Source organism: Salpingoeca rosetta (assembly GCF_000188695.1).
Source record: "Salpingoeca rosetta unplaced genomic scaffold supercont1.35, whole genome shotgun sequence".
In the NCBI taxonomy this organism is placed as follows: Eukaryota; class Choanoflagellata; order Craspedida; family Salpingoecidae; genus Salpingoeca; species Salpingoeca rosetta.
Genome location: NW_004754899.1, coordinates 556,854 through 569,601, shown reverse-complemented (window position 1 = coordinate 569,601; position 12,748 = coordinate 556,854). Strand labels below are relative to the sequence as shown.

General features: G+C 56.4%; 4 protein-coding genes across 4 annotated transcripts in view; all 4 read left to right on the top strand.

The window, feature by feature from the left end:
• PTSG_10237 (uncharacterized protein) overlaps window positions 1-2,521 on the top strand; it is a gene marked incomplete at its 5' end in the record, with an annotated part of 13,675 nt that extends 11,154 nt beyond the window's left edge. Inside the window, 7 exons of the mRNA XM_004988519.1 lie at window positions 186-264; window positions 535-626; window positions 821-901; window positions 1,219-1,291; window positions 1,587-1,651; window positions 1,873-1,932; window positions 2,094-2,521. Coding sequence (XP_004988576.1) covers window positions 186-264; window positions 535-626; window positions 821-901; window positions 1,219-1,291; window positions 1,587-1,651; window positions 1,873-1,932; window positions 2,094-2,165 — 522 coding nt within the window. The 3' untranslated portion in view covers window positions 2,166-2,521. The remainder of the gene's footprint in view (window positions 1-185; window positions 265-534; window positions 627-820; window positions 902-1,218; window positions 1,292-1,586; window positions 1,652-1,872; window positions 1,933-2,093) is intronic.
• A 439-nt stretch (window positions 2,522-2,960) lies between these two features.
• Window positions 2,961-7,603, top strand: PTSG_10236 (TKL/DICTY4 protein kinase; the record flags this gene model as incomplete). The annotated part of the gene is made up of 5 exons (XM_004988518.1): window positions 2,961-2,984; window positions 3,316-3,405; window positions 3,664-6,602; window positions 6,862-7,316; window positions 7,500-7,603. The coding sequence occupies 5 exons, from the start codon at window positions 2,961-2,963 to the stop codon at window positions 7,601-7,603; spliced, it is 3,612 nt and encodes a 1,203-aa protein (XP_004988575.1).
• A 529-nt stretch (window positions 7,604-8,132) lies between these two features.
• On the top strand, window positions 8,133-10,648 carry PTSG_10235 (uncharacterized protein). The gene is made up of 4 exons (XM_004988517.1): window positions 8,133-8,712; window positions 9,087-9,217; window positions 9,610-9,761; window positions 10,194-10,648. Exons 1-4 carry the CDS (start codon window positions 8,145-8,147, stop codon window positions 10,435-10,437), a joined length of 1,095 nt encoding a protein of 364 aa, XP_004988574.1. The 5' UTR covers window positions 8,133-8,144; the 3' UTR covers window positions 10,438-10,648.
• Window positions 10,649-10,879: 231 nt separating this feature from the next.
• PTSG_10234 (peptidase M24) lies at window positions 10,880-12,645 on the top strand (the record flags this gene model as incomplete). The annotated part of the gene is made up of 1 exon (XM_004988516.1): window positions 10,880-12,645. The coding sequence occupies exon 1, from the start codon at window positions 10,942-10,944 to the stop codon at window positions 12,643-12,645; it is 1,704 nt and encodes a 567-aa protein (XP_004988573.1). The 5' UTR covers window positions 10,880-10,941.
• Between the last annotated feature and the right edge of the window lie 103 nt (window positions 12,646-12,748).

The window sequence follows — 12,748 nt, the reverse complement described above, 5'->3', positions numbered from 1 at the left end:
TGCGTGTGTGTGTGTGTGGCTGTGTGGCGTGTATCGTGTGTGTGTGTGTGTGTTGCTGTGTGTGTGTGTGTGTGTCCGTGTTTTGTGTGTGTGTTATGTGCATGTTCCCATTCCTCAAGTGTGTTCATGCGCATCTCACTGACGATCAGCAACACCACCCCCTCCCTCCCCGTCTGTCATTGCAGGACGTGGTTGGCAGCACGCATCGGTACACGGACTATCAACTGCGGCCCAATGTCGCCATCGCCATGACCGTCGCGCCAGGTACGCAGCTGGATTGACGTCAGAGGCGCATGCAACCACACACACGCACGCACACACACACACACACACACTCTCTCTCTCTCTCTCTCTCTCTCATGTGTACAAGCGCGCCTGCCCACAGCTGCAACGTACGTCCTCTGTGCGTCCCCCCTCCTTATCGCTTCTTGCTCGCTCACCAAGCACACACACACACACACACACACACACACACACACACACACACACACACACACAACGCACCTCACCACCACTGCATGGCGTGTTGTGCAGATCTGTTCACGCCTGCGCGCGCCAACCATCACCTCGACATCTGTGATCAATTCCTCGTTGGCGGAATGGGAATGCGCACACTCGATCCACATGTGCGTTTTGTTTGTGTTTGAGCGTACGTGTGTGCGTGTATGTGTGCTTGCGGAGGGGGAGCATGTGTTTTTTTGCATCTGTGTTTGTGAGTGCTCACGTCATTCGTTGTCTCACATAAACATGCACACAAAAACACGCACGCACGCACGCACTTCCTTGCGCACTCGCACACCACGACGACGACCACCACCAGGACTGGAATTATCGTCCAAACTACGTCAACTCCTACGATGGGCCGGACAAGGCGATCGCAAAGGGGTGGAACTATCACCAGGTACGGTGGCCCTCTGTTCCGCTGTTCCGCTGTGTCGTAGGTTCTGGTGCAGTTACCACGTGTTGCGTGCACCCATAACACACGCCTGCAAAACGCAAGCTCAAAACGAATTCACTCATACACGAGAACGTACTCACTCGCTCACTCACTCAGTCACCCACTCACACACACACACACACATACTCACTCACTCACTCACTCACTCGCTCGCTCACTCACTCACTCACACACTCACCCACAAACATACACAATCACTCACTCATTCACTCGCACACACATACACATACACACATACTCGCACGTGTCCATGCCACCAGGGCCCCGAGTGGCTGTGGCCGGTTGGCTTCCACTTCCGCGCCCGACTCAAGTTTGCAAAGGAGCGCGGAAAAGGTGTTTGCGCGCGTGTGTGCGTGCGTGAATGTGGCTGTGACTGTGTGCGTGTTTGACTGCGTGTGTGAATGTGTGTAACGAAAATATGATCTTAGGTTTACCTGATGATTCGTTCATGTCACCTGATGATTCGTGCATGTCACCTGATGATTCGTGCATGTCACCTGATGATTCGTGCATGTCGCTTTGTGACCTCGCTTGCATTCTTCGTTTTTCCGCACTCAAATCGTCCATTTATCTCTCATACTCACACACGCCATTCACGCGTGTTGTTGTCTCTGGATGCACGTTCCAGCGATCCACCAGGCAAACCGCTACCTTGCTCGCCACGAAGCCCACATCCAGCGCACCCCTTGGATGGTGCGTTCTCCAGTGCTCTTGCATCCCGCACCGCTGTGGCGGTCTGGTTGATTGCACACACACACACATGTTTCTTCGACTTGCCTTCACGTGCACCACACACACGCGCGCGCACGCTCACTCACTCACTCACTTACTCACTCATCACTCACTCACTCACTCACTCGCTCACTCACACGCTCACTCACTCACTCTCATACACACACGCTCACATCCCGCAGGGCCTGCCTGAGCTGTTCAATGAGAACGGAAGCGAATGCCCCGACAGCTGTCCGACCCAGGTACAACTTCCTGCTTCTCTTCGCACGTGCACTTGCTTGCGAATGCGCCGACTGGGAACCACACACTCTCACATGCGCGCGCGCGCGCACACACACACACACACACTCTCTCTCTCTCTCTCCATGCTCACACATCGTCAACGCCAACACGGCGTGTGCAGGCTTGGAGCATCGGGTGCCTGATTGAACTGCTGCACGACATCCACGAGCAGCGCAGCAGCATCAGCGTGTAACACCAACCGACCATGCACCCCCCCCCCCATGAACCAACAACCATGTTACCTGCTCTTGTGCATTCTTGTGCATGTGGCATTGGCCCCTCCTTCCCTTTTCCTCCCAACCACGGCACACATGCTGAGAGATTGAAGGCTTGCTTTGACGGAACTTGGCTTTGCTTCGACTTGCTACGACTTGTTACGACTTGCTACGACTTGCTTGTCTGACTTACTCCCGTGCTCGCTGGCCTCCGCTTGCTCGCCTTTCCGTTATGTTCTGCTTGTTGTTGTACGTTACTTGTTGTCCCTTTCGTTGCCTCTGTGCCACGGCGCTCACGCTGCTGTTGCGTTTCAATACACACAAGCGAACCGTGTGCTCAGCAACGAAGAGCCGTCACATCACACACACACACACACACACAAACACACACACACACACACACACACACACACAGCGCACGAAAGTTGTGGAATCAACACCCAAGTTTCTACATCCCAAACGCAAAACACAACTCGCAACAACACATCCGATCAGCATCCACTGTGCACAACACACACACACACACACACACACACACACACACACACACACACACACACACACACACACACACACACACACACACACACACACACACACACACACACACACACACACACACACACACACACAGAGCTCCCCCCGCTTTACCACAGCACGTCATGCGCGAGCGGTGGTGCCGCTCGCTGGCCTTGGTGCTGTTGGCCTGTAGTGTGACCTTGTGCACATGTGCCAAAGCCACAGGGAGTGCACCTGCATCTGTGGCGGCCTCAATGGGAATCGATCGCGCAACAAAGGTCGGCGCATGGAGGACGTGGTGCACCGGGTGCAAGTGTCCTACGTAAACCGGATTGTTTGACTCGCTTTTGTGATGCGATTGCTTGCACAGCTAAGGCTGTGTTCATCTGTTCATGATACATGCAGTTTGAATGCGGCAAAGTTGAACCACACTCTTGCCCTTTCAACCAATCAAACTGTTGTCAATTCCCTGATTGACTGTCTCCAACACACACACACACACGCACGCACACACGCACGCATACGCGCATACGCACACGTACACGCGCACACGCACACCACATACACACTCATACACGCACACACTACTATCATCCCCCCCCCATTCAGGTGTTGTGTGCTGATGTGGATGCCACACTGTTGCAGCTGCACACCACGCTGACATTGCACAATGTGCCTTTTATCGAGGCCACCCGCAGCGTCAAGCACAACGACACGCGCGCACAAACGCAGCACGCGGCTGTTGACCTTTCCTCGATCCACCGCATGATGAGCGCCTTTGGGTGCACACGCAGCACCACCACCACCCAGGCAACAACAACAACAACAACAACAACAACAACAACAACAACAACAACAACAACAACAACAACAACAACAACAACAACAACAACAACAACAACAACAACAACAACAACAACAACAACAACCGGCACTCCACGTCTTGCTGCGCTTCAGCCCCACTTCCGTCGCTCACGGCGCGCTGAGGGCGATGCCACAGAGCCTGCGGGGCAGTGTGCGCTGGCACATGTCATCGATGGCTCGTGCACTGGCCCGCGTGGCAACGGTACCCTCGTCGTCACCGTGCGGGGAAACGAGCAGCTGAACGCCACGACAGACGCCACCGCGCTGCAAGCCATCGCACCAGCCGTGCGCAACCTCACCCTGAACGGTGTCGTTCATGAGACGCATCTGCAGTGGATCGCGGCCAGTGGGGACTGGAACGAATGCACCACGCTGCAGCTCGCAGGCTTGCAGTTTTATCCTCTCAACATGCATGTCCTGAACGCGTTTCCCGCCATCACCATCCTCAACATCCAGCACAGCGAGGCCCTGCAAGCCATTGACACCCGTGGGTTTGAACACGCGGGGCAGCTGCGTTCACTGGACCTGCAGAACAACTCGCTCACCGCCGTATCTGACGAAGCGCTCACCACCATGACGGCGCTGCGCGTGCTCGATCTACGCGACAACCGCATTCGCCACGTCACCAACAGCACGTTCCGTGGCATCACAGCCCTGCGGCAGCTTCGCCTGGGCCAGAACCTCATTTCACAGCTGGCCGCCGCCGCCTTCCGCGACATGACTGCGTTGGAGGAACTGCTGTTGAACCACAATGCCATCAGCACCATCCCTGCTGCGCTGTTCCGCCCGCTGACGCAACTGAAGCGCTTGAACATGGAGCGCAACCCTCTCGTCGCCCTTGACGCTGCCGTGTTCGGCTCCCTCGCGCTGCTGGACCACCTCACCATCGAATACACGTTGCTTGCAAGCATTCCACCCACGTTGTTTTCGGCCACAACGCGGCTCACGCGCCTGGACCTGGGCCGCAACGTCATCACGTCGCTGTCCGAGACCATCTTCGCCGGCCTGTCGTCCGTGATGCGTCTGATCATCGATGGCAACCGCCTCTCATCGCTGCCACCAATGCTCTTCCGAGACATGACGTCCCTCACCCTCCTCTTCATGGGCACCAACGCGTTGACGTCGCTGCCGCACGACCTGCTCCGCACGTGCACGGAGCTGCAGCTGTTCGAGTGCGCCAACAGCGAGCTCACCGCCCTTCCCCACAACTTCTTCCACAACAACAACAAGCTCATTGACATCCAACTCGTGGCCAACAACATCCGCACCCTCGATGGGGTCCTGGATGCGTCGTCGTCCTTCCCAGCGCTGCGCCGCCTTGGCCTGGCAAGAAACCAGTTTACACAGCTCCACCTCAACCTGCCCCTGCCCTCCTTGGAAACGCTCATCCTCAACCACAACCCCATGCATCACCTGCCAGCTACCACGCACACGCCCAATCTGACAGAGCTGCGCATGTACAAACACCGCATGCAGCACATCAACCTGACACCACTCTTCAGCCTCAAGTCCTTGAAGATTCTTGAGCTTGACGCAGATCCGGACATCAGCGCCAGCATCGCCACGCTGGACGGTGACGCCACACTTTCCTCCAACCTGCGCACGCTTAGCATGCAGAACGTGGACGTGAGCCGCGTGGTGGATCGCCTGCTGCCAGTCGCCGCGCCACTGCAGCTGCACGTGCTTGGTCTGGGCTGGCCCGGTGCGAGCGACGCCACGCTGCCGGTGCAGCTGGTCTGCGGTGCACTGGCGAGGGACGTGCGTGCGCTCCGGCTCACCAACACCCAATATGAGGCCTTGGAGCTGTGCCGGAACAAAACCATTGACGCCCTGCACCTGCAGCGCAACGCGCAACTGCAGTCCATCACCGTGCACAGTGGCCTCGGCGAGCTGAACGTGTCTGCCTGCAGGCAACTGACCACCATCACCGCGCCGTCGATTGATGTGTTGGACATCAGCAGCACGCGCATGCAGGCTGGCCCAGCGCTGTGCACGCGGTGGGGGCGGCGCGTTCTCTTTGCGCGCCACTTGGACGAGGACTTTGTGAACTTGCCAAATGCGGCAGGTGTCATGCGCACGTGCGTGCTGCAAGCAGACGTGATTGACCTCTCGGGCAACGCGTGGCTCAACAACCCGGACGAGGTGAACCGGGTGGTGTCAGGTGACATTGTGCTGTCACCGGACGAGTTTGTGACGTTCGATTCCTTCACGATTGAGTCACGCCCAACACCGCCCATCCTCCAGCTGACCAACGCCCCCATCAGCTGTGAACTCGAGCTCTCGAGCAAGGACATGCGCCTTGACAGCGACCGCGACGTCGTTTCAAACGAAGTGGTGTACTCCTTCCGCTGCACGTGCGCGCGCGGATTTGGTAGAACATCACGTGGGCGGTGTGTATTGGAGAAGCCCAACACATTGGGCGTGGCTGCCGCCTCTGTTGTCTCTGGGCTCATCTTCGGTGTTGCTGTGGCGTTGCTGTCACGCCGCTACCGTGGCCTGACCAAGCGCATCGACCTGCAGGAGCAGCTGCTGGTGGAGAGGGACGAGGAGGTGATGGCGCTGAAGAAGGCGTGGGAGATTGAGTACGATGAGCTGACGATGATCAAGCGTGTTGCTGCGGGCGCGTTTGGCGTGGTGTTCAAGGCACAGTGGGAGACAGTCACGGTGGCAGTGAAGGTGCTGCAGCAAAGTGTGATGATGTTTGACGAGAGCACGGTGCAGGAGTTTGAGAAGGAGGTGGAGTTCCTGCAGCGGACACGGCACCCGCACGTGGTGCGGTTCTTTGGCGCGGGCACCGATCCCAACGGCAGCCCGTTCCTGGTGCTGGAGTACGTGGCCATGGGGTCGCTCAATGGCCTATTACAGAAGGATATGGGGAAGGTGTTGCTGGAAGTGAGGAGCAGGAAGGTCGAGGAAAGCAGCAACGGCAGTGTCAGGGATGATGTGAACAGTGTGTGGGACTTGAAGCTGCGACTGCTGCGGGATGTTGCCAGTGGGATGGCCTTTATCCACAGCCTCGATCAAGTGCACAGGTGTGTAAAGGGGGGGGGGTGGTGTACATGTGTGTGTGTGTGTGTGTGTGTGTTGTGTTGCGTGTTGTGTTGTGCCGAGGTGGTGTTGGTGTGGCATCTGCTGCGTTTGCTCTTCAACTCACCCATCCACACACACACACACACACACACACACACACACACACACACACACACACACACACACACACACACACAATCACACACAATCACACACAATCACACACAATCACACACAATCACACACAATCACACACTGCAGAGATCTGAAGAGCGGGAACGTGCTGGTGTCGGCGCGGCTGAGAGCCAAGATCACGGACTTTGGATCCATTCGCCAGTGCCTCGCTGGCGGCTCTTCCGCTTCCTCCTCATCCACGACAGCAACAACAGCAACCACGGCCATGACAACAGAAGCAGCAGCACATGCTGGTGACCTGACGTACTCGCAGGCGGCGGGCACGGCGACGATGAACCCGAGCATGACGATGACGGCTGGTGTGGGGACGCCGCTGTACATGGCGCCGGAGGTGCTGTTGGGCGACAAGTACAACGCCAAGGCAGACGTGTTCAGCTTTGGGGTGCTGATGTGGGAGGTGGCAACGCAGCGTGTGCCTGACTTGATTCAGCAGGAAAAGGGCAGTGGTTTCCGCGGTCCCATGCTGGCCACACTCAGCAACTTGCTGCAGGAAGGGAAGCGCTTGCGGTTTGACGATACTGGTGAGTTTCTGCCATTGAAAGTATCGTAGTGGTGTTGTAGTGTGTGTTGTGTCGAGTACGTCTGTGATATGATGATGTTTGCATCGCACGCTGTGGTTGTTCGCGCTGCCCCTTGAAGTGCCCTGCTGTGATCTCACTGCTCCCGCACCGGCGCACATGCACATTTTTGACAATGACCAGCAGCCATTGCGACATGGTTTCAGTCGTTGACTTTCAAGTGCATGGCACAAGAGGCCAGAGATCGGCCCACCTTCCAAGACCTACAGGAGCAATTCGACAGCGTGTAGTGTGTGGTGTGTAGTGTGTGGTGTGGTGTGGTGTGTGTGTGTGATGTTGAAACAAAGAGATGAGTTTAGTTTGCAAATGTGCGGTGGCAGCTTGCGCTTTTGTTCATTCACATTATGTTTGCAGTGATGCTTCTTTCTTTCTGCTGTTCTTTCGTTCGTTCCCTCCTCATTGCCTTTGGCCACACTATTTGGAGACATGCCCTCTTCCTCTCCTGGTTACTTTTCCTTATTCATTTCCGTGACATTCATAGAACAACCTACATGACAACACTCGATTCTCCAATGCTGAGGACACGCTTGTGTGTGTGTGTGTGTGTGTGTGTGTGTGTGTGTGTGTGTGTGTGTGTGTGTGTGTGTGTGTGTGTGTGTGTGTGTGTGTGTGTGACTGTGCTACGACCGCTTAGGCAGCACTGCTCTACTGCTGCACTGGCGCGTCCACTCTTGGCGCATGGCGCACACATCCACTTGACACAACCTTCCTCGTCTTCGCGCGCACAGTCGAAATTTCTTGCATGACATTCACCAATCGCCACGATTCACGATGGACGCTGCTGCGGCGCCACCAACAAAGAAGGCAAAGGAGGCCACCACCACCAACGCAACTCTCGACGACAATGGCGGTGCGGACAGCAGCCTTGACAGCAGCCTTGTTGACTGCAGCCAGAGGCGACGAAGCGTGGCGGAGGTGGAGGCAGAGACGGGCCCTGGGATTGAGCATTGCATGAAGCAGCGGTCGGACGCGTGGTTTGACCTGAGGAGCACGTGTGTGCTGACGGCGAGCCAGTTTGGCGATGCCGTGGGTGCGGGCAGAGGGAGGTGCATTCATTTCTTGCAGTACCTGCGGGACAAGCGCAAGAATATGCTGAAGCGGACATCCTCGTCCTCGTCTTCTTCGTCATCCTCTTCTTCCACGTCCTCGTCTGCGGTGTCATCGACACGCCAGAGTCCCGTGAAGAGCGTCGTCTCGAAGGAGATGCAGCACGGCATAGATTATGAGCCCGTGATTGCAGACATGTATTTCTTGCTGAGCGGCAATGAGCCGCGCGAGTGTGGCATCTTCACTCCCGCCGTTGACGATGTCATGCACGGCCTCATCGCAGCCAGCCCAGGTGTGTGTTTGGGGGGGGGGTGTTACTGGTTGCGTTTTGCTTGTGTGCGTTTGCTTGTATGCTTTTGTGTTTGTGTGTGTGTGCGCGTGTGTGTGCGTGTGTGTGTGCGTGTGTGTGTGCGTGTGTGCGTGTGTGCGTGTGTGTGTGCGTGTGTGTGTGTGTGTGTTTATTGGGGGTGTTACTGGTTGCGTTTTGCTTGTGTGCGTTTGCTTGTATGCTTTTGTGTTTGTATTCCATTGCTCGTGCTTGTGTGTGCCCTTGTATTTCTTGCTTGTTTGGTTGTTCCGTGTGTCGGGCGTGCACGAAAGCCACTTCTGCCACCCGTCATCTGACATGGTCATGTGGCCCTCCAACAACCCTTTCTCAACGCACAGATGCCAAGGTTGTGCGCGACGGACATGTCATTGGCTTGGCAGAATTCAAAGCACCTTTCTACCGCATGCACCGCCCAGACGACCCAGCCCACTGCCACGGCATTCCCCGCTCCCACATCTGCCAAATGATGGTGCGAAAACATGCGGGTGTGTGCGTGTGTGGCATGCGTGTGGCATACGTGTATATTTGTGTGTTGTTGTTGTTGTTGATTTTGTTATTGTTGTTGTTGTTGTTGATTTTGTTATTGTTGTTGTTGTTGTTGTTGTTGTTGTTGTTGTTGTTGTTGTTGTCGTCGTTGTTGTTGTTGTTGTTGTTGTTGTTGTTGTTGTTGTTGTTGTTGTTGTTGTTGTTGTTGTTGTTGTTGTTGTTGTTGTTGTTGTTGTTGTTGTTGTTGTTGTTGTTGTTGTTGTTGTTGTTGTTGTGTGTGTGTTGTTGTTATGTGTGCTTATGCCACCATTTCACGAACATTCACAATCGCTACACGATCCCATCCCACCAACACGCCATGTTTCATGCTTCAAGGGCCAAATGGGCGTTGCTGGGGTGCGGACGTGGTGCGATTATGTGGTTGTGTGTGCACGTGAGCGCAAGATCAGCATCAAGCGTGTCCACTACTCGCACCGCTTCTGGCTCGCCCTCAAGTCTGCCCTGCTGCGCTTCATCCTCGCTTACAAGTGCGTGCGTTGTTTTTATGCGTGTGTGGGGGGGGGGGTTTGGGGAGGCAGGAGGGTTGCTGCTGCTGCTGTTGTTGTTGTTGTTGCTGTTGCTGGGTGGGTGTTGGAGCAGCGTTTTGCATCAAGTGATGTGTTGACTGTAACAGGTGTCGAATATCTACAAACACACACACACACACACGTATACATACTCACACTCACGCTCTCACGCTCTCACTCACTCACACATATACATTCACACACACACACACACACACTCACACACACCCACTCACACACACTCACACACACCCACTCACACACTCACTCACACATATACATTCACACACACACGCACACACACACACACACACACACACACACACACACTCACACACTCACTCACACACTCACTCACACATATACATTCACACACACACACCACGTTTGCAGGTTTGGTGTTGACGAGGATGGGGTGTCGAAGATCAAGCTCGCGGACTGGCGCCTGCCCGAGGAAGTACTTCACATTGAGGAGCGGTGCACATATGACGCGGCGCGCGGAACATTTGCTGGCGACCGCGGCCTCCCGCTCACGTGGGCCGTGCTCGCTGCAGAGCTCCCGCCGTTGACCCATGGTAATGGTGATGGTGACGATGGTGGTGGTGGTGGCGGTGTTGGTGGTGCTCGTCATGGGTGACTGGCTGGCAGTCACATGTGTGCTTCCGTCATTGTCATTGTTGTTGTTACGTTACATTACATTGCTGTTACGTGATCATCATGCCACTTTGCTTGTTTCTATCTTTGCTTGCTCGCCTGCCTGTGTTACATTCTCGCTTGCCGCCCCTTTCCTGTTGAGCTTGGGCTCTTGGCGCTTCGTTGCATCTGTTAAGTTAAACTTCTCCGCTGTCTGTTGTGCAGTGATGTGGACGTCTGACAGACAGAGAGTGTGAGCGAGAGTGAGAGTGTGTGTGTGTGAGTGAAAGAGAGTGAGGCTGAGAGAGGAGTAGACACACACATACACACACACACACACACACACACACACACACACACACACACACACACACACACACACACACACACACACACACACACACACACACGCATGGCGACTCTGTGCAATTATTTCAGTGCGGATATGGAGGACAGCAAAGAACCCACACGAACAACACAAACAACACAAACAACACAGCACAACGCCATGCCTGACCAGGAGCGAGTGCCACTTGTGGCGCCGGCAACGCACAGCTACAACGACGACGACGACGATGGCGATGGCGACAAGGGCGCATGCTGTTCAATGTGCACACGACGGCGACTGCTACTGGGGTGGTTTGTGATGTGCGTTGCGCTCGTGGCCGCCACCGTGGTTGCGGTGCAGCAAGGACGGCATGCGTCCGCAGTGGAGGAACGCACGGCTTTCTACGCCTGCGGCGTCGTGGATGAGGCACTGGACCCCGTCCACGTGCCGCAAGAGCTGTATCCAGAAGTGAAAGCGCGTGTGGAGGACGTGCTACCTCAGTGGTTCAACGGCACAGAAGCGCTGCTGTTCCTGCAGGGCGGAGATGTTCAACTGCACTTCTTCGCAGATACAGAGCGCACGTTCTGGCAGGAGAGCAACTTCCGCTACCTGAGCGGCGGGTACGAGCGACCGGGCGGCGCATGGCTCCTGTGCTCAGCTGCGCTGAATGATACAGTGCCATGGCACCCGCCACCATCGCAACTGAGGCAGCACAGCCTGACTTGCCACCTGTTTGTGGACAAGCCGACCCTTGCCGATGCCATCTGGAATGGCAAGGCGCTCACGCTGGAGCAGCTGCGCGCCATGTACACCATCGACCACATCCACTGGAAGGATGACTTTGCCACCGTTGTATCACCGGTGCTTGCAGCGCTCAACGTGTCGGAGGTCGACACCATGCCGGCGTCGCCGCAGCTGGCGGACGCGCTGCCAGCACCCCTGGACACGCTCACACGCAACAGGACACGGCTGCGGGACGTATTGGGCGAGGCGCGTGGCGTGAAGACGCCGACAGAACTGCGGTTGATGCGTGCAGCCGCTGCTGTGGGCAGCGCCGCACACAACTACATCCTGCGCAGCGCACGCAAGAGTGAGGCAGAGTACCAAGTGGAGGCTGCGTTTGTGGCGGTGAACACGGCGTGCGGCCTGCAGCAGCAGTCATATCTGCCCATCGTTGCCTCTGGCCCACGAGCGGGCACGCTCCACTACAACACCAACATGCAGCCGCTGGAGGCCGACTGGCTGCTGGTGGATGCGGGCGCGACGGTACATGGCTACGGCACCGACATCACGCGCACGTGGGCACTGAGCGGCCACTTCTCCTCGCTGCAGCGCCAGGCTTACGAAGTTGTGCTGGGCGCGCAGCTCGCAGGCATTGCCGCATATCGGGCGGGGAACACGTGGGTGAATGCCACGCGAGAGGCAGAGCACGCGCTCTTGCGCGGGCTGTTGGAGACGCAGCTCGTCGTCAATGCAACCTTCGATGCGCTGGCGGAGACCAACATCACGCGCGTGTTCATGCCGCACTCCCTCGGACACCACATTGGGCTGGACGTCCACGATTATGTGCCTGGCGGGCTTGGCAGGTGCCGGCCGAGCGAAGACCCGCTTGAGCCCATCGAGTGCCCGGGCACGCTTGAGGTGGGCATGGTGGTGACGTGCGAGCCTGGGCTGTACTTCATACCGCAGCTGCTGCAGGAATCGTATGCCACACCCTCGCTCGCGCCCTTCCTCAACAAAGCGGCGATCGACGCGTTCATATCCGCTGGTGTGGGCGGCGTGCGCATTGAGGACGTTGTTGTCATTACGCAAGATGCACCGGACGTCATTTCCAGCGGCATCCCAAAGACCATCAAGCAGATTCAGCACCACGTGCTCAGCTGACACGTGTGCCTTTGCTGTTCTGTTTGTTAGTTCGTTTGTGTGCGTGCGTGTGTGTGTGTGTGTGTGTGTGTGTGTGTGTGTGTGTGTGTGTGTGTGTGTGTGT